Raw genomic sequence first — 19,287 nt, 5'->3', positions numbered from 1 at the left:
AGAAGTATAAACGAGGGTTGCAAATTTCAAGGAATTTCATTAATCGATAACTGTTAACCTTAACAAACGATAGTCAATTAATTGATAAGAACGTCCCACGCCGGACTGCGCTTTGCTCGCTTCATTTTTGTGTCTTCTTCGCTGTCGTTGAAATTTCCCAGCATCCTAATTAGCCTTCGCTAGATGGCGTGGCGCCCTCATGTGCAGTCAGACCTTAAATCATGATTACATTTCACACAACTCCCGTTGATAACGTTCGTTCCACACCGAAAAGTTCTGTTCCATTAACAAGCAATTAATCGAGTAAACAAATCTTACTCGAGTAAATTCTTATCGGCAATTAATCGATAGTGGATTAACTGTTAACATTTCTAGTATAAACCCAACAACGATGTGACACAGTAATGCGCAATCATTTACATTTGATCAATGAACAGCTGCATTATGCAGCCTGCTGAAACTCCACAGAAAGGGGAAGAGCTTACTTTTGTAGAGTGTTTTAAGTGTTTCATACACAGCGGATCATTCTTAAATACATGTTTGTAACTACCTACACAACAGTTTGTCAAGTTTGTATCTGACACTTATCCGTGGATGAGTTGGGAAACATCTGACACTCATCCGTGGATGAGTTGGGAAACATCTGACACTCATCCGTGGATGAGTTGGGAAACATCTGACACTCATCCGTGGATGAGTTGGGAAACATCTGACACTCATCCGTGGATGAGTTGGGAAACATCTGACACTCATCCGTGGATGAGTTGGGAAACATCTGACACTCATCCGTGGATGAGTTGGGAAACATCTGACACTCATCCGTGGATGAGTTGGGAAACATCTGACACTCATCCGTGGATGGGGACGACAGACGTGAGCGTCTCTGCAGGCTAGACCAGAACACCAGCAGCTCATATCATTAAAAACACATTATCACTCTGTGCAGGAAGATAATTCTCCCCCAAAACATAAGAAAGTCATTACTTTATCTCATTATCTCAAGAGAAAAAAGCTGGTACCCATTAAAATTCAAAGATATGTATCGACCTATTACACACTGAGTTGTGAAGAAACTAAATAAGAGTTGCAAACCTTTTTTTACTGTGGCAACACAATGAACCAGTACGTATATGAATTACAAAAATCACTATACAAAATGAAGATGGAAATGTAATGTAATGTCCCTTTTGTGGTGAGGTACTGCCTCATGGCAGGTTGGTTGCTGTAAGGCCCAGTGACCTGCCTCCCTCTTCTGCCCGTGTGTCTCCCTCGACGGGGATCAATCAGCCCAAACAAGCTTATCAGTGACAGACTGGGGCTCTGTGGTCACAGCTGACCCCAGATCAGCCCTGGGTGTGAGGGGGCTCAGTTTAGCTCCAGCCTGGAGCGCCACCATGACAGGCCCTGACAGCAGAGACCACGCCAGATCAGCCCTCGGCTGCGCGTTGCAACAGAGTGGAAATGCCAGCACGCATATTTAGACTAGAGATGGGCCGATTGGCTTTTTTGGCTGATACCGATTTCCGATTTTTGGGGGGGAGGGCAGACTCATCTATACCCATTTTTGGCCTATTTTCAAAAATTGTCATTAATTGACAGCACTCACTTTGCATTTTCTTGCTTTTTTATTTAAAATTCTGCAATCCCAAGATAGTACAGATGAAAGTAACTGAATATGACTATGACTGTGTATAGGACTGTTAAGACTGTTAAGACTGTTGACTGTGTATAGGACTGTTAAGACTGTTGACTGTTGACTGTGTATAGGACTGTTAAGACTGTTGACTGTGTATAGGACTGTTAAGACTGTTGACTGTGTATGGGACTGTTAAGACTGTTGACTGTGTATAGGACTGTTAAGACTGTTGACTGTATGACTGTGTATGGGACTGTTAAGACTGTTGACTGTGTATTGGACTGTTAAGACTGTTGACTGTATGACTGTGTATGGGACTGTTAAGACTGTTAAGACTGTTGACTGTGTATAGGACTGTTGACTGTGTGACTGTGTATAGGACTGTTAAGACTGTTGACTGTATGACTGTGTATAGGACTATTAGTGCCTCATTTTACTCACGAACTGTTTAATGAAAATAAAATATATATATATATCTTCATTAGTTGAGTGTTCAAACCAGCAGGTTTTCATGTGCATCTTGTTGTGGTTCGGCCGCCCTGAGGTGCTTCCCCGTCTAGGAGCGTCATCGCCCGGCTCGCCTGTGCGCGCTGCGCGTCCTTCCACCTCGCTACGCGTGCTGAGAACGCAGCTGTGGCTCGTTAGTAATCAACACACCTGTGCTCCTGCGTCTCTCCCTGAGACAAACGAGGGGCAGGCCCGGCGCGTACATTTCTGACGCTCTAGGCGAAACACAATTATGCCGCCCCTCTATTTGCGAATACCAGCAATAACCCAGCTAGCAGGGAATGTTCCCACAGCATTGGGGAACATTCCCAACACGTTCTGCTAATGTTTTCACATTCTTAGAACAAATTATTGCTAGCTGGGAACGCACAGCATAAACAACAGTAACCACACACAGTCTAGTCTATTGCAACGCACATGTGTTATACAATGACACAATGTGTCAACATGATAAGGAAAAGCATGACGCGCATAACGACATGCAATAAGCGAGAATAAAATAGGGTTAGAATATTATTGCCTATTGTAAGCAGTCTTGTTGTGAATCTTTGGACAACTGGGCTTTAGAATAGCAGGCTACCTAATACCTATTATTCTTCAATGATAGGCTTAATGTCTAATTTACATAGCATATAACAACAATCAAATGTAGGCTATTAGGCTACTGTAGTTGTAGGCTATAATAGTTTGTTTCTGTAGCCTATTCTATGTGCAGAAAAATAACTGGCCAGTATGCTAATAATCCGGTCTGGAGTGGTCCGACTCCGAACGGACCTCTAAAACTGTGCTGCTGCTGTCGTTACTGCTCTCCGCTCAACGTGCGGCGTGAACGGATACTTCTAAGGACTGCATCACTCCCTCCAGGAAATACACTTGACCATGGCTCTTGTAGGCTATACAGATGAGTGTATTTCGTCTTCATCAAATCCACCGTAGAACTATAGAATCGGCTCACAGAAACCTGCCAGTTAAAGCCAGATCGGCCGGTCGCAGATTGGGCTAATTTTAGTGGAATCGGACGGTTTTGAATCGGCCAGCGATCGATCGGCCCATCTCTAATTTAGACGCTTTCCACAGTTTTCTGTTCCGGTGATGGTCTGGCTCTTTGCCAGGCCTTGAGCAGGTGATGGTCTGGCTCTTTGCCAGGCCTTGAGCAGGTGATGGTCTGGCTCTTTGCCAGGCCTTGAGCAGGTGATGGTCTGGCTCTTTGCCAGGCCTTGAGCAGGTGATGGTCTGGCTCTTTGCCAGGCCTTGAGCAGGTGATGGTCTGGCTCTTTGCCAGGCCTTGAGCAGGTGATGGTCTGGCTCTTTGCCAGGCCTTGAGCGGGTGATGAACTTGTACTTACGATGAGGAGAACTGTTGACCTCCCATACTGATGAACACATGTTTACTACTTCATGTGGACAGAGCACATTCAACGCTACCGTTGCTCCCATCCATGTTCTTCTGTGCCAAAAGCTGGTGAGTCAAAAGTTCAGCCGACTTCCATGTGTCCTAAATGACAGCAGGCGTGAGGAGTTGAGTCAGTCAGGCGCTTCCCATCACATGCTCATGATGACCAACCCAAATCTCGTTCTGAAGTTACCAGGGGACTCCAGCCAAACACTTGATCATTCCCCAGCCTCCCCAGATAACCTGGTAGTATGCTTTCAGGCCGAGGAGAGCTTTCAGCAATATCTCATCTAATATCTAAAAATAAAAATGGTTTTGGCAACCGGTAACCTAAATACAATTGTGATGAATCCAATCTCTCAAGCCCCCAGAGTGCATCAGTTGATTGAGAATAGGAAAGCCCTGCCTCTGCTTGGGTGTTTATGTGGATGATGGATAAGACGGCGCTCTCATGAAGCTGAAACCCAAGGGCCAAATAAACACTGAATCGCAAACAGGAAAAGCGCCGTCCTATAGATTATTCATGGGGTGAATTTACGAGGATGCAACGGCCCGTCCAGAGTTTACATATTGTTTGCAATTGTGTGTGTTTGTTTGTGTCTCAGCGTATATTTGCGAGTGTCTGTGAAAGCGTGCATGTGTGTTTGCACGTGTGACAGGAAATATTTGGTCATATTTTGTGTGTGTGTTTGTGTGTGCGCGTGTGTGTGTATGTGCGCGTGTGTGTGTGTGTGTGCGCGCGTGCGTGTGTGTGCGCGTGTGTGTGTGTGCGCGTGTGTTTGTGTGTGTGTGTGTGTGTGTGCATGTGTGTGTGTGCGTGTGTGTGTGTGTGTGTGTGTGTGTGTGTGTGCGCGTGTGCGCGCGCGTGTGTGTGTGTGTGTGCGTGTGTGTGTGTGTGTACTCACCAGGCTGTCCAGCCCTCCGCCCAGCAGGTCGACAGCTCCCATCTGCATGGAGGACACCTGCGGGACGTTGACCGGGGGTCCCAGGTCCAGGTTGAGCAGGTCTCCCAGGAGGTCTCCCTGGGAGGGGATGACCTGGGTCTGGTCCTGGGGGGCCACGGGCCCCACACTCACCGGGCTCTCTCCTGTGTCGATGCTGGGGGGGAGAGGAACCAGGGACAGGAGATATTAGGGAGGCCAACAGCGAGGACCTCACGTGTACCCTGGCTCATAGCTCACTCAGGCCTGGGGTATATGGTTACTATACCCTGGCTCATAGCTCACTCAGGCCTGTGGTATATGGTTACTATACCCTGGCTCATAGCTCACTCAGGCCTGGGGTATATGGTTACTATACCCTGGCTCATAGCTCACTCAGGCCTGGGGTATATGGTTACTATACCCTGGCTCCTAGCTCACTCAGGCCTGGGGTATATGGTTACTATACCCTGGCTCCTAGCTCACTCAGGCCTGGGGTATATGGTTACTATACCCTGGCTCCTAGCTCACTCAGGCCTGTGGTATATGGTTACTATACCCTGGCTCATAGCTCACTCAGGCCTGGGGTATATGGTTACTATACCCTGGCTCCTAGCTCACTCAGGCCTGGGGTATATGGTTACTATACCCTGGCTCCTAGCTCACTCAGGCCTGGGGTATATGGTTACTATACCCTGGCTCCTAGCTCACTCAGGCCTGGGGTATATGGTTACTATACCCTGGCTCCTAGCTCACTCAGGCCTGGGGTATATGGTTACTATACCCTGGCTCCTAGCTCACTCAGGCCTGTGGTATATGGTTACTATACCCTGGCTCATAGCTCACTCAGGCCTGGGGTATATGGTTACTATACCCTGGCTCATAGCTCACTCAGGCCTGGGGTACATGGTTACTATACCCTGGCTCATAGCTCACTCAGGCCTGGGGTATATGGTTATTATACCCTGGCTCATAGCTCACTCAGGCCTGGGGTATATGGTTACTATACCCTGGCTCATAGCTCCCTCAGGCCTGGGGTATATGGTTACTATACCCTGGCTCATAGCCCACTCAGGCCTGGGGTATATGGTTACTATACCCTGGCTCATAGCTCACTCAGGCCTGTGGTATATGGTTATTATACCCTGGCTCATAGCTCACTCAGGCCTGGGGTATATGGTTACTATACCCTGGCTCCTAGCTCACTCAGGCCTGTGGTATATGGTTACTATACCCTGGCTCCTAGCTCACTCAGGCCTGTGGTATATGGTTATTATACCCTGGCTCATAGCTCACTCAGGCCTGGGGTATATGGTTACTATACCCTGGCTCCTAGCTCACTCAGGCCTGGGGTATATGGTTACTATACCCTGGCTCATAGCTCACTCAGGCCTGGGGTATATGGTTACTATACCCTGGCTCATAGCTCTAAAGCTTTAAATCTGTACTGAAGACTTTTCTTTTTGCCGCTGCTTTTTTATTAAATCAAATAATTATTCATTCATACACTGCACTGTAACTTTTATTTCTGTATTTTATTTTTCCTGCATTTTGTTTTAAATGTCCTTTTTTGCATTTCATTTTATATGACCTTTTATGTGTTGCACTTTGTCTTGATGCTTTTAATGTCTCACGTAAAGCACTTTGAACTGCCTTGTTGAAATGTGCCATACAAATAAATGTGCCTTGCCTTAGCGTTGATAGAACCATACTACAGGCCTGAAGTGAGATATTGCTTTTATAAAACAGTCACCAAGTATGGCAATACGACAGTAATAGATACACTCCAAAAGGTTTATATTAATAAAGACAAATATTATTTATGCTTTGCTCACTGCTGACTTTCATTACAGTCCCTTTGCGCTAAATCACATACCATAGCAACAGACCGCGAGCCTAGTAACCAAAACTAGTGTCAGACCTGACCAGCCTAATGCTAGCTAGCCATGAGCCAAGTGCAATGCATATTTGCTGTGAAACATATCAAAGTTGTCATAACTAATTGCCAACTAAACTTATGGTAGGCCGCTCCGTTCACGTTCAATGTGCATGATGTCACTGTCAGTCGTAGCCTCAAGTCTGTTCATTGTGAGTTGAATCACAAGGACAGGATGTGAGTTGAATCTCAAGGACAGGATGTGAGTTGAATCTCAAGGACAGGATGTGAGTTGAATCTCAAGGACAGGATGTGAGTTGAATCACAAGGACAGGATGTGAGTTGAATCACAAGGACAGGATGTGAGTTGAATCACAAGGACAGGATGTGAGTTGAATCACAAGGACAGGATGTGAGTTGAATCACAAGGACAGGATGTGAGTTGAATCACAAGGACAGGATGTGAGTTGAATCACAAGGACAGGATGTGAGTTGAATCACAAGGACAGGATGTGAGTTGAATCACAAGGACAGGATGTGAGTTGAATCACAAGGACAGGATGTGAGTTGAATCACAAGGACAGGATGTGAGTTGAATCAAGGACAGGATGTGAGTTGAATCAAGGACAGGATGTGAGTTGAATCAAGGACAGGATGTGAGTTGAATCACAAGGACAGGATGTGAGTTGAATCACAAGGACAGGATGTGAGTTGAATCACAAGGACAGGATGTGAGTTGAATCACAAGGACAGGATGTGAGTTGAATCACAAGGACAGGATGTGCCCTGATAAGGGAAGGAATGCAAATCCAGGAATCTCTTCACAATCTCTTCTGCCTCTTCACATACCAGTCTACTTTGCTAGCTCTATCGTGGAAAAAGAATCATCCCCCAAGAGTAATACTACGGAATAGCTACAGTATAACTACAGAATAACTACAGTATAACTACAGAATAACTACAATATAATATAACTACAGTATAACTACAGTATAATATAACTACAGTATAACTACAGAATAACTACAGTATAATATAACTACAGTATAACTACAGTATAACTACAGAATAAATACAGAATAACTACAGTATAACTACAGAATAACTACAGTATAACTACAGTATAACTACACAATAACAACAGAATAACTAATAACTACAGTATAACTAATAACTACAGTATAACTACAGAATAACTACAGAATAATCACAGTACAACTACAGAATAACTACAGAATAACTACAGTATAACTAAAGAATAACTACAGAATAACTAATAACTACAGTATAACTACAGAATAACTACAGAATAATCACAGTACAACTACAGAATAACTACAGAATAACTAAAGAATAACTACAGAATAACTACAGAATAACTAATAACTACAGTATAACTAAAGAATAACTACAGAATAACTACAGAATAACTAAAGAATAACTACAGAATAACTACAGAATAACTAATAACTACAGTATAACTAAAGAATAACTACAGAATAACTAAAGAATAACTACAGAATAACTAATAACTACAGAATAACTACAGAATAACTAATAACTACAGTATAACTAAAGAATAACTACAGAATAACTACAGTATAACTAAAGAATAACTACAGAATAACTAAAGAATAACTACAGAATAACTAATAACTACAGAATAACTACAGAATAACTAATAACTACAGTATAACTAAAGAATAACTACAGAATAACTACAGTATAACTACAGAATAACTACAGAATAACTAATAACTACAGAATAACTACAGAATAACTAATAACTACAGTATAACTAAAGAATAACTACAGAATAACTACAGTATAACTACAGTATAACTAAAGAATAACTACAGAATAACTAAAGAATAACTACAGAATAACTAATAACTACAGTATAACTACAGAATAACTACAGAATAACTACAGTATAACTAAAGAATAACTACAGAATAACTAATAACTACAGTATAACTACAGAATAACTACAGAATAACTAATAACTACAGTATAACTACAGAATAACTACAGAATAACTAATAACTACAGTATAACTAAAGAATAACTACAGAATAACTACAGTATAACTACAGAATAACTACAGAATAACTTATAACTACAGAATAACTACAGAATAACTACAGAATAACTACAGAATAACTACAGTATAACTAAAGAATAACTACAGAATAACTAATAACTACAGTATAACTAAAGAATAACTACAGAATAACTACAGTATAACTACAGAATAACTACAGAATAACTTATAACTACAGAATAACTACAGAATAACTACAGAATAACTACAGAATAACTACAGAATAACTACAGAATAACTACAGTATAACTAAAGAATAACTACAGAATAACTTATAACTACAGTATAACTACAGAATAACTACAGAATAACTAATAACTACAGTATAACTACAGAATAACTACAGAATAACTAATAACTACAGTATAACTAAAGAATAACTACAGAATAACTACAGTATAACTACAGAATAACTTATAACTACAGAATAACTACAGAATAACTACAGAATAACTACAGAATAACTACAGTATAACTAAAGAATAACTACAGAATAACTTATAACTACAGAATAACTAAAGAATAACTACAGTATAACTAATAACTACAGTATAACTACAGAATAACTACAGAATAACTTATTACAGTATAACTACAGAATAACTACAGAATAATCACAGTACAACTACAGAATAACTACAGTATAACTACTGTATAACTACAGAATAACTACAGTATAACTAAATAATAACTACAGAATAACTAATAACTACAGTATAACTAAAGAATAACTACAGTATAACTAATAACTACAGAATAACTACAGAATAATCACAGTACAACTACAGAATAACTACAGTATAACTACTGTATAACTACAGAATAGCTACAGAATAACTACAGTATAACTAATAACTACAGAATAACTACAGTATAACTACAGAATAACTACAAAATAACTACAGAATAACTACAAAATAACTACAGTATAACTACAGTATAACTACAGAATAACAGGACTGGGTTGCACCAGTTTGTCTTCTCTTGTGACTAAACCCAAGCATTTAGTCACGCCTAAACACTGACTAAACTCTTAGTTGCTACTAGTTAGTCGCATATTAGTTGGTGTCTCATTTCGGTTGCACCACGGCAATTTAGGCGTTGTCTTAACTAGTAACTACTAACTAGTTACAAAAAAATAGTCGTTGTATGACTTTGTATTTCTGTATAATCCCAACTGTGAAATGGATGTGATAATAGTCCACAAAATATTCTTCCTTTGCCTCGTTTAGCACCAGCTGCAACACTCTCCTCCAAATTCATTATCTCCGTTAGCAAGGCTAACGTTGCACTTGTGCTTATTATTAGGGCCCGAGCACTGGCGGTGCGAGGCCCTATTGTATTTCGAAGGATTATTATTCTACCTTCTTGTTCTTCTTCTTCTTCTTCTTCTTTACTCCAAACAAATGCCTTTTAGGCGGCCTGAACATCGATGAAAACGGATGAAACTTTGCAGATACGTCAGTCCCGGTGAAAAATTTGATAATTCATGGGTGACGGAAATGGGCGTGGCAAAACGGCTCAAGAGCGCCCCCTGGAAAGTTTCAAATGGCGAGCCCCACCTTTCAGTTTGATGTAGGCGAACGAAATTCGGAGGGCATATGTATTTCATCGAGCCACACTTAAATGTCTCTTGGAGCTATACCCAACATGCAACAGGAAGTCCGCCATTTTGCTCTTAATGTGCCATTTTGTCCTTGTTTTGACCATTTCCATGCCTTGTACTTCGACGAACTCCTCCTACAGATTTAATCCGATCAACTTCATATCGGGTCAGCATCATCTTAAGACCTTTGTGATCAAAAGTTATCAAAAAAATTGAGTTTTTACCAAACACCCTTGCCGTGGCGCCCCGCCAAAGTTTGACATTTCGCCATAAAACACGAAGTCCTCATAACTCCTCCATACATTATCCAATTTGTCCGATATATCTCACGCTTCATGACGGTTCTGTCCTGAACACATCTATGTGTCAGTATTGCATCATACTTATAGCGCCACCTATTGGTGAAACAGGAAGTCCTCATAACTCCTCCATACATTATCCAATTTGTCCGATATATCTCACGCTTCATGACGGTTCTGTCCTGAACACATCTATGTGTCAGTATTGCGTCATACTTATAGCGCCACCTATTGGTGAAACAGGAAGTCCTCATAACTCCTCCATACATTATCCAATTTGTCCGATATATCTCACGCTTCATGACGGTTCTGTCCTGAACACATCTATGTGTCAGTATTGCGTCATACTTATAGCGCCACCTATTGGTGAAACAGGAAGTCCTCATATCTCCTCCATACATAATCCAATTTGTCCCATATATCTCACGCTTCATGACGGTTCTGTCCTGAACACATCTACGTGTCAATATTGCGTCATACTTATAGCGCCACCTATTGGTGAAACAGGAAGTCCTCATAACTCCTCCATACATTATCCAATTTGTCCTATATATCTCACGCTTCATGACGGTTCTGTCCTGAACACATCTATGTGTCAGTATTGCGTCATACTTATAGCGCCACCTATTGGTGAAACAGGAAGTCCTTATAACTCCTCCATACATTATCCAATTTGTCCGATGTATCTCACGCTTCATGACAGATCTGTCCTGAACACATCTATGTTTCAGTATTGCGTCATACTTATAGCGCCACCTATTGGTGAAACAGGAAGTCCTCATAACTCCTCCGTACATTATCCAATTTGTCCGATATAGCTCACGCTTCATGACGGTTCTGTCCTGAACACATCTATGTGTCAGTATTGCGTCATACGTATAGCGCCACCTATTGGTGAAACAGGAAGTCCTCATAACTCCTGCATACATCATCCGATTTGCACCAAATTGCTGACGCTTCATGAAGGTGGCCTTCTGAAGCCATCTATGTGTCGGTATTGAGTCACACTTACAGCGCCACCTACTGGTGAAACAGGAAGTCCTCATAACTCCTACATACGTTATCAGATTTACTCAACATTTCTCACGCTTCATCAAGGTACCGTCCTGAACACATCTATGCTTCGGTATTGAGTCACGCCTAGAGCGCCACCTACTGGTGACAGGAAGTTTCTCTCAGTACTGCACACCGGAATAGCACAGCCTTTAACGGCGCCGCACCCCGACTCGCGTGGGGTGCGAGGGCCCGCTCACTGCTGCTCGCAGCCCTAGTTATTATTGGGGTTGGTGCTTGTGCAGTGGAGGGGTTCTTTTGGGGGAGTTAGCCGTTGGATTGTTAATGATAAATGATCCTAGCCAGCTAGTTCCCAAGCTTGTTTGATAACCTTCTTTGATTCAGACATAACGTAGGCTGCCTGGTACCGTCCACTGACCAGTTGCTGGTTAACTATGAGAGGCAGGATCCCAGCCGACCGTTGCTTCCCCCCAACCCGCAACGGAGGGTTATCAACTGGGCTGGGACTCCCCTCGCTAACCAGCAACTGAGACCATTGAGCTAAAGGTGGTTAGCTAGCTCGATCGTGAAATTACTCAAACTTATTAAATATGACACCAATAAGCACACCGGTGCCAATAGTTAGCTTAATCTTGATGTAACTAAGACAACTGCTAAAAAAAAAAAAAATTATACCGACAGATTTAGCTACAATGTTTCAGCCCACCTCCGTCCTAATAGCAGAGTTGAAGATGCTACTTCCTCGCACTAGTCATCACTTACACCACCTCCCAGGGTGGGTCAATATTTAGTTGTTACTAGGAACTAGTCGTGAGTGGTGCAACCCATTTATATTTAGTAGTGACCAAATCTCGAGTTAGTCAACTATAGACTAACTACAGTATAACTACAGGATAACTACAGTATAACTACAGAATAACTACAGAATAACTACAGAATAACGACCGAATAACTACAGTATAACTACAGAATAACTACAGAATAACTAATAACTACAGAATAACTACAGAATAACTAATAACTACAGTATAACTAAAGAATAACTACAGAATAACTACAGTATAACTACAGTATAACTAAAGAATAACTACAGAATAACTAAAGAATAACTACAGAATAACTAATAACTACAGTATAACTACAGAATAACTACAGAATAACTACAGTATAACTAAAGAATAACTACAGAATAACTAATAACTACAGTATAACTACAGAATAACTACAGAATAACTAATAACTACAGTATAACTACAGAATAACTACAGAATAACTAATAACTACAGTATAACTAAAGAATAACTACAGAATAACTACAGTATAACTACAGAATAACTACAGAATAACTTATAACTACAGAATAACTACAGAATAACTACAGAATAACTACAGAATAACTACAGTATAACTAAAGAATAACTACAGAATAACTAATAACTACAGTATAACTAAAGAATAACTACAGAATAACTACAGTATAACTACAGAATAACTACAGAATAACTTATAACTACAGAATAACTACAGAATAACTACAGAATAACTACAGAATAACTACAGAATAACTACAGTATAACTAAAGAATAACTACAGAATAACTTATAACTACAGTATAACTACAGAATAACTACAGAATAACTAATAACTACAGTATAACTACAGAATAACTACAGAATAACTAATAACTACAGTATAACTAAAGAATAACTACAGAATAACTACAGTATAACTACAGAATAACTACAGAATAACTTATAACTACAGAATAACTACAGAATAACTACAGAATAACTACAGAATAACTACAGTATAACTAAAGAATAACTACAGAATAACTTATAACTACAGAATAACTAAAGAATAACTACAGTATAACTAATAACTACAGTATAACTACAGAATAACTACAGAATAACTTATAACTACAGTATAACTACAGAATAACTACAGAATAATCACAGTACAACTACAGAATAACTACAGTATAACTACTGTATAACTACAGAATAACTACAGTATAACTAAATAATAACTACAGAATAACTAATAACTACAGTATAACTAAAGAATAACTACAGTATAACTAATAACTACAGAATAACTACAGAATAATCACAGTACAACTACAGAATAACTACAGTATAACTACTGTATAACTACAGAATAACTACAGTGTAACAACAGTATAACTACACAATAACTACAGTATACCTACACAATAACTAATAACTACAGTATAACTACTGTATAACTACAGAATAACTACAGTGTAACAACAGTATAACTACACAATAACTACAGTATACCTACACAATAACTAATAACTACAGTATAACTACAATATAACTAATAACTATAGAATAACTACAGAATAACTAATAGCTACAGAATAACTACAGTATAACTAATAACTACAGTATAACTACAGAATAACTACAGAATAACTACAGTATAACTAATAACTACAGTATAACTACAGAATAACTACAGAATAACTACAGTATAACTAATAACTACAGTATAACTACAGAATAACTACAGAATAACTACAGTATAACTACAGAATAACTACAGTATAACTACAGTATAACTACAGAATAACTACAGAATAACTACAGAATAACTACACAATAACAGCAGTATAACTACAGAATAACTACAGTATAACTAATAACTACAGTATAACTACAGAATAACTACAGCATAGCTACAGTATAACTACAGAATAACTACAGTATAACTAATAACTACAGCATAGCTACAGAATAACTACAGAATAACTACTGTATAACTAATAACTACAGTATAACTACAGAATAGCTACAGTATAACTACAGTATAACTAATAACTACAGTATAACTACAGAATAACTACAGTATAACTACAGTATAATATAACTACAGAATACCTACAGAATAACTACAGAATAACTACATAGTAACTATTAATTACAGTATAACTACAGAATAACTAATAACTACAGTATAACTACAGAATAACTACAGTATAACTACAGTATAATATAACTACAGAATACCTACAGAATAACTACAGAATAACTACATAGTAACTATTAATTACAGTATAACTACAGAATAACTAATAACTACAGTATAACTACAGTATAACTAATAACTACAGTATAACTACAGTATAACTAATAACTACAGTATAACTACAGTATAACTAATAACTACAGTGTAACTAATAACTACAGTATAACTAATAACTACAGTGTAACTAATAACTACCGTATAACTAATAACTACAGTATAACTACAGTATAACTAATAACTAGAGAATAACTACAGTATAACTACAGTAAAACTAATAACTACAGTATAACTACAATATAACTATTAACTACAGTATAACTACAGTATAACTAATAACTACAGTATAACTACAGCATAACTAATAACTACAGTATAACTACAGTATAACTAATAACTACAGTTTAACTACACTATAACTACAGTATAACTAATAACTACAGTATAACTACAGTATAACTAATAACTACAGTATAACTACACTATAACTACAGTATAACTATAACGATGGCAAGCGGGTGCACACTCGGCATTCCAGGCTACAGACCCAGCCTGCCAGTGAACTCCCACAAACCTGTTTACAAACAGACGTTATTTTGATCAACTGACCACATATTGGGAATCTGTCTGGTTACTTTCTCGCCTAAAACTATTAAAACTGTGACATAAATTTAAAATAAAACATAAAAGAAGTGACATATTTACAATTGCTGAGTCAAAATGACAACAGCATTTGACGCGGAGTGATACAGAAATAAATTGTACAAAGGAATTAGACGTCTTATGTCCTATGACGTCTAATTATATGTGGTAAATATATCACGGCAATGAACCAATCAGACTGCTTGATTTGAGCTACCCATTCTATAAGTGTGTATATCAGTATACACATCTGTTGGTGTACAACTGGGTCATTTAGCAGATGCTTCTACCCAAAGCGACTTATACTGTAGTGTCCAGGCATGCAAACTGGTCAGGGGTGAGAAAGGTGAGAAGGATGCGTGAGCAGAGAAGAACACACACCTGCTGGGGGGGCGGGGGAGTGCAGGGATTTGTTTTTTGAATGACAATAAAATATATATAAATAATATAACTTTAATAATATAAATATAATATAATATAAATATAAATTTTTGTTTATTTTCGACTGAACAAAATAAAGTTCAAAAGTATAAATTTAGTTTGGACTCTACCTCTTGAGCCTGTGGCTCAAGAGGTAGAGCAGATCGGGTCGTCGGGAATGATCGTAGGGTCGGCGGTTCGATTCCTGACTCCACCTGTCCACATGTCAAAGTGTCCTTGTGCAAGTACCCCAAATTGCTCCCAATGAGCAGGTTAGCACCTTGCATGGCAGCTACCGCCATTGGTGTGTGAATGTGTGTGTGAATGGGTGAATGAGAGGCCACTGTAAAGCTCTTTGGATATAAAGTGCTATATAAGTGCAGTCCATTTACCATATTAAGTGCAATGTAGGATACCTATAATATGCTCACAATTTAACAAAATGCCAGTCCCATCACATTATTATTATTATTATAATTTCATGGGCTGAATTAGCTACTAGTCCATGTAGTGAATTAACTACTTGTCCTACTCCTACCTGACGAAAGAAAAAAAGCATTAACATACAGAGACGAGTCACATCTCTAAATGAATCCATTCCTCTTTCATTGCGGGAGAACAGCCAAGTGTGTGAAAGTCCATCCCAGGCCGCCTCCACGCAGCACGCTGGCTAACGCTGGTTTTCTTACAGCTGGGCTCGTGCTGTCCTGCGACCAGCGATTGATTGTCGGGAGAAAGATTGATTGCCTGTGGCTTTGACAGGCAGGCTCTCCACCCAAAATACATTCTCATCGGATCTGCACCAATCACACAAGTGACCTATTTTGAATTCCAAACGGCGAATTTCGCCGAAAAGTGACAAGTTTGCATGGCTGAGTGTGGGAGTCAAGTACCCTGCTCAAGGGCACAGTGGGCAGTGATTATCAAGTGGACCCCCCCCCCCTCACCTGCCGTGCTGGATGGGCAGGTGTTTGCGGTGGATGCCGTGGACCCCCCCCCCCTCACCTGCCGTGCTGGATGGGCAGGTGTTTGCGGTGGATGCCGTGGCTGCCCCCCCCTCACCTGCCGTGCTGGATGGGCAGGTGTTTGCGGTGGATGCCGTGGACCCCCCCCCCCTCACCTGCCGTGCTGGATGGGCAGGTGTTTGCGGTGGATGCCGTGGACCCCCCCCCCCTCACCTGCCGTGCTGGATGGGCAGGTGTTTGCGGTGGATGCCGTGGCTGCCCTCCACAAAGGCGTTGGGGGGCTTGTGGTAGACGGAGGCCAGCGAGCCGATGTGGCAGATGAGCTCGTCCAGCAGGGTGGGCTCGATCAGGTCCGTCTCCTCCGAGATCAGGGGCTTCTCGGACAGGACCACCTCCTTGGCCGTCACCGGGTCGGTGGAGAGCAGACGCCAGTAGATGTAGCCGCGGTCGCGCAGGTCGGGGTTGTCAGAGTCCTGTGGGGATCAACCGTGGGCAGGGGGACACTGGAGCGAGGCCAAGAGGGGGGGGGTCCCTCTGTGTGTGTGTGTGTGTGTGTGTGTGTGTGTGTGTGTGTGTGTGTGTCCCTCTGTGTGTGTGTGTGTGTGTGTGTGTGTGTGTGTCCCTCTGTGTGTGTGTGTGTGTGTCCCTCTGTGTGTGTGTGTGTGTGTCACCTGTGTGTGTGTCCCTCTGTGTGTGTGTGTGTCCCTCTGTGTGTGTGTGTCCCTCTGTGTGTGTGTGTGTGTGTGTGTCCCTCTGTGTGTGTGTGTGTGTGTGTGTGTCCCTCTGTGTGTGTGTGTGTGTGTGTGTGTGTGTGTCCCTGTGTGTGTGTGTGTGTGTGTGTGTGTGTGTGTCCCTCTGTGTGTGTGTGTGTGTGTGTGTGTGTGTGTGTGTCCCTCTGTGTGTGTGTGTGTGTGTGTGTGTGTGTGTGTGTGTCCCTCTGTGTGTGTGTGTGTGTGTGTGTGTGTGTGTGTGTGTGTGTGTGTGTGTGTGTGTGTGTGTGTGTGTGTGTGTGTGTGTGTGTGTGTGTGTGTGTGTGTGTACCTGTGTGGCCAGGCTGAGGACCTGCTGAACCAGCTCCTGGGTCTCAGAGGGCTTCTTGAGGAACAGCTTGACGATGGCCGTCAGCAGAGTGAGCTGCACCTGAAACACACACCCCCCCCCGTCAGCAGAGTGAGCTGCACCTGAAACACACCCCCCCCCCGTCAGCAGAGTGAGCTGCACCTGAAACACACCCCCCCCCCGTCAGCAGAGTGAGCTGCACCTGAAACACACCCCCCCCCCGTCAGCAGAGTGAGCTGCACCTGAAACACACACCCCCCCCCCCCGTCAGCAGAGTGAGCTGCACCTGAAACACACCCCCCCCCCCCGTCAGCAGAGTGAGCTGCACCTGAAACACACACCCCCCCCCGTCAGCAGAGTGAGCTGCACCTGAAACACACACCCCCCCCCGTCAGCAGAGTGAGCTGCACCTGAAACACCCCCCCCCCCCCCCGTCAGCAGAGTGAGCTGCACCTGAAACACACCCCCCCCCCGTCAGCAGAGTGAGCTGCACCTGAAACACACACCCCCCCCGTCAGCAGAGTGAGCTGCACCTGAAACACACACCCCCCCCCCGTCAGCAGAGTGAGCTGCACCTGAAACACACCCCCCCCCCCCCGTCAGCAGAGTGAGCTGCACCTGAAACACACCCCCCCCCCCCGTAGTCAGCAGAGTGAGCTGCACCTGAAACACACACCCCCCCCGTCAGCAGAGTGAGCTGCACCTGAAACACACCCCCCCCCCCCGTCAGCAGAGTGAGCTGCACCTGAAACACACCCCCCCCCCCGTAGAAAAGAAATGATGCACCTGAAACACACACCCCCCCCGTAGAAAATAAATGATGCACCTGAAACACACACCCCCCCCCGTAGAAAAGAAATGATGCACCTGAAACACACACCCCCCCCCGTAGAAAATAAATGATGCACCTGAAACACACACCCCCCCCCCCCGTAGAAAAGAAATGATGCACCTGAAACACACACCCCCCCCGTAGAAAAGAAATGATGCCATCCAACAATTCCCCAAACAAATCTTCGGTTGGTTACACCCATCTCAAAGTAAAGACTTTCAAGACACTTTCTAATCAACCAAAAACGATGCAACAGAAATAAGCCTGGGGCACAAGAGAACGCAATACGCTGAGCAAGATGGACCCGGCCTGCGGGTGACGACCAACTGAGAAAAAGTCTTATTTCATCTCAATTCCCTCTAGCCCCTCCTCTCTGCCGAACACCCGGAGGCCACGCACCTGGGTGCTCTCGTCATGGAAGCCCTCCAGGAAGCTCTCCAGCAGCTCGTCGGCGTTGTCGATCCTCTCGGCGTACTCGCCCACGATCCAGATCATGGCGGCGCGGGCGTCCGGTTCGTCCAGGGAGTCCAGGTTCTCGCACAGCGTGGCGATGATGCTCTCATACCTGAGGAGGGAGCAGGCCTCAGAACACGACCGCTGGGGCGCCCTGGTAGCTCAACGGGCTGGGGCGCTTACCATGTAAAGGCTAGTCCTTTCTGCAGCGGCGTGGGTTCGAATCCGGCCCACGCCCTTTGCTGCATGTCTCTCTCTCTCTCTCTCCCTCTCTCTCTCTCCCTCTCTCTCTCTCCCTCCCACCTTTCCTGTCTGTCACCAACACTGTCCTATCTTAATAAAGCAGAAATGCCTTAAAAATATATCTTAAAAAAAAAAAAGAATATGACAACTGTGTTAACATGGTGTCCACTTCACACTGAGGTAGAGAGGGAGGCCGTGCACGTTGATGGGGCGGTGTGGTCAGGGAGATCACAAGGTCAGCCCTCAAGTGGACCGTTCCCCCAG

The 19,287-nt window shown here is 42.3% G+C and overlaps 1 protein-coding gene across 1 annotated transcript in view; it reads right to left on the bottom strand.

Moving 5' to 3' along the window:
* Window positions 1–19,287, bottom strand: part of ap2b1 (adaptor related protein complex 2 subunit beta 1) — a 73,455-nt gene that overhangs the window by 44,378 nt on the left and 9,790 nt on the right. Inside the window, exons 11-14 of the mRNA XM_084449315.1 lie at window positions 18,727–18,892; window positions 17,478–17,576; window positions 16,650–16,909; window positions 4,442–4,634 (exon numbers count right to left, since the gene is read on the bottom strand). Coding sequence (XP_084305441.1) covers window positions 4,442–4,634; window positions 16,650–16,909; window positions 17,478–17,576; window positions 18,727–18,892 — 718 coding nt within the window. The remainder of the gene's footprint in view (window positions 1–4,441; window positions 4,635–16,649; window positions 16,910–17,477; window positions 17,577–18,726; window positions 18,893–19,287) is intronic.

This window comes from Borostomias antarcticus (genome assembly GCF_949987555.1).
Source record: "Borostomias antarcticus genome assembly, chromosome: 15".
NCBI lineage: Eukaryota > Metazoa > Chordata > Actinopteri > Stomiiformes > Stomiidae > Borostomias > Borostomias antarcticus.
Note: the sequence above shows the minus strand (reverse complement) of the source record. Positions and strands in the feature narration are given on the sequence as shown.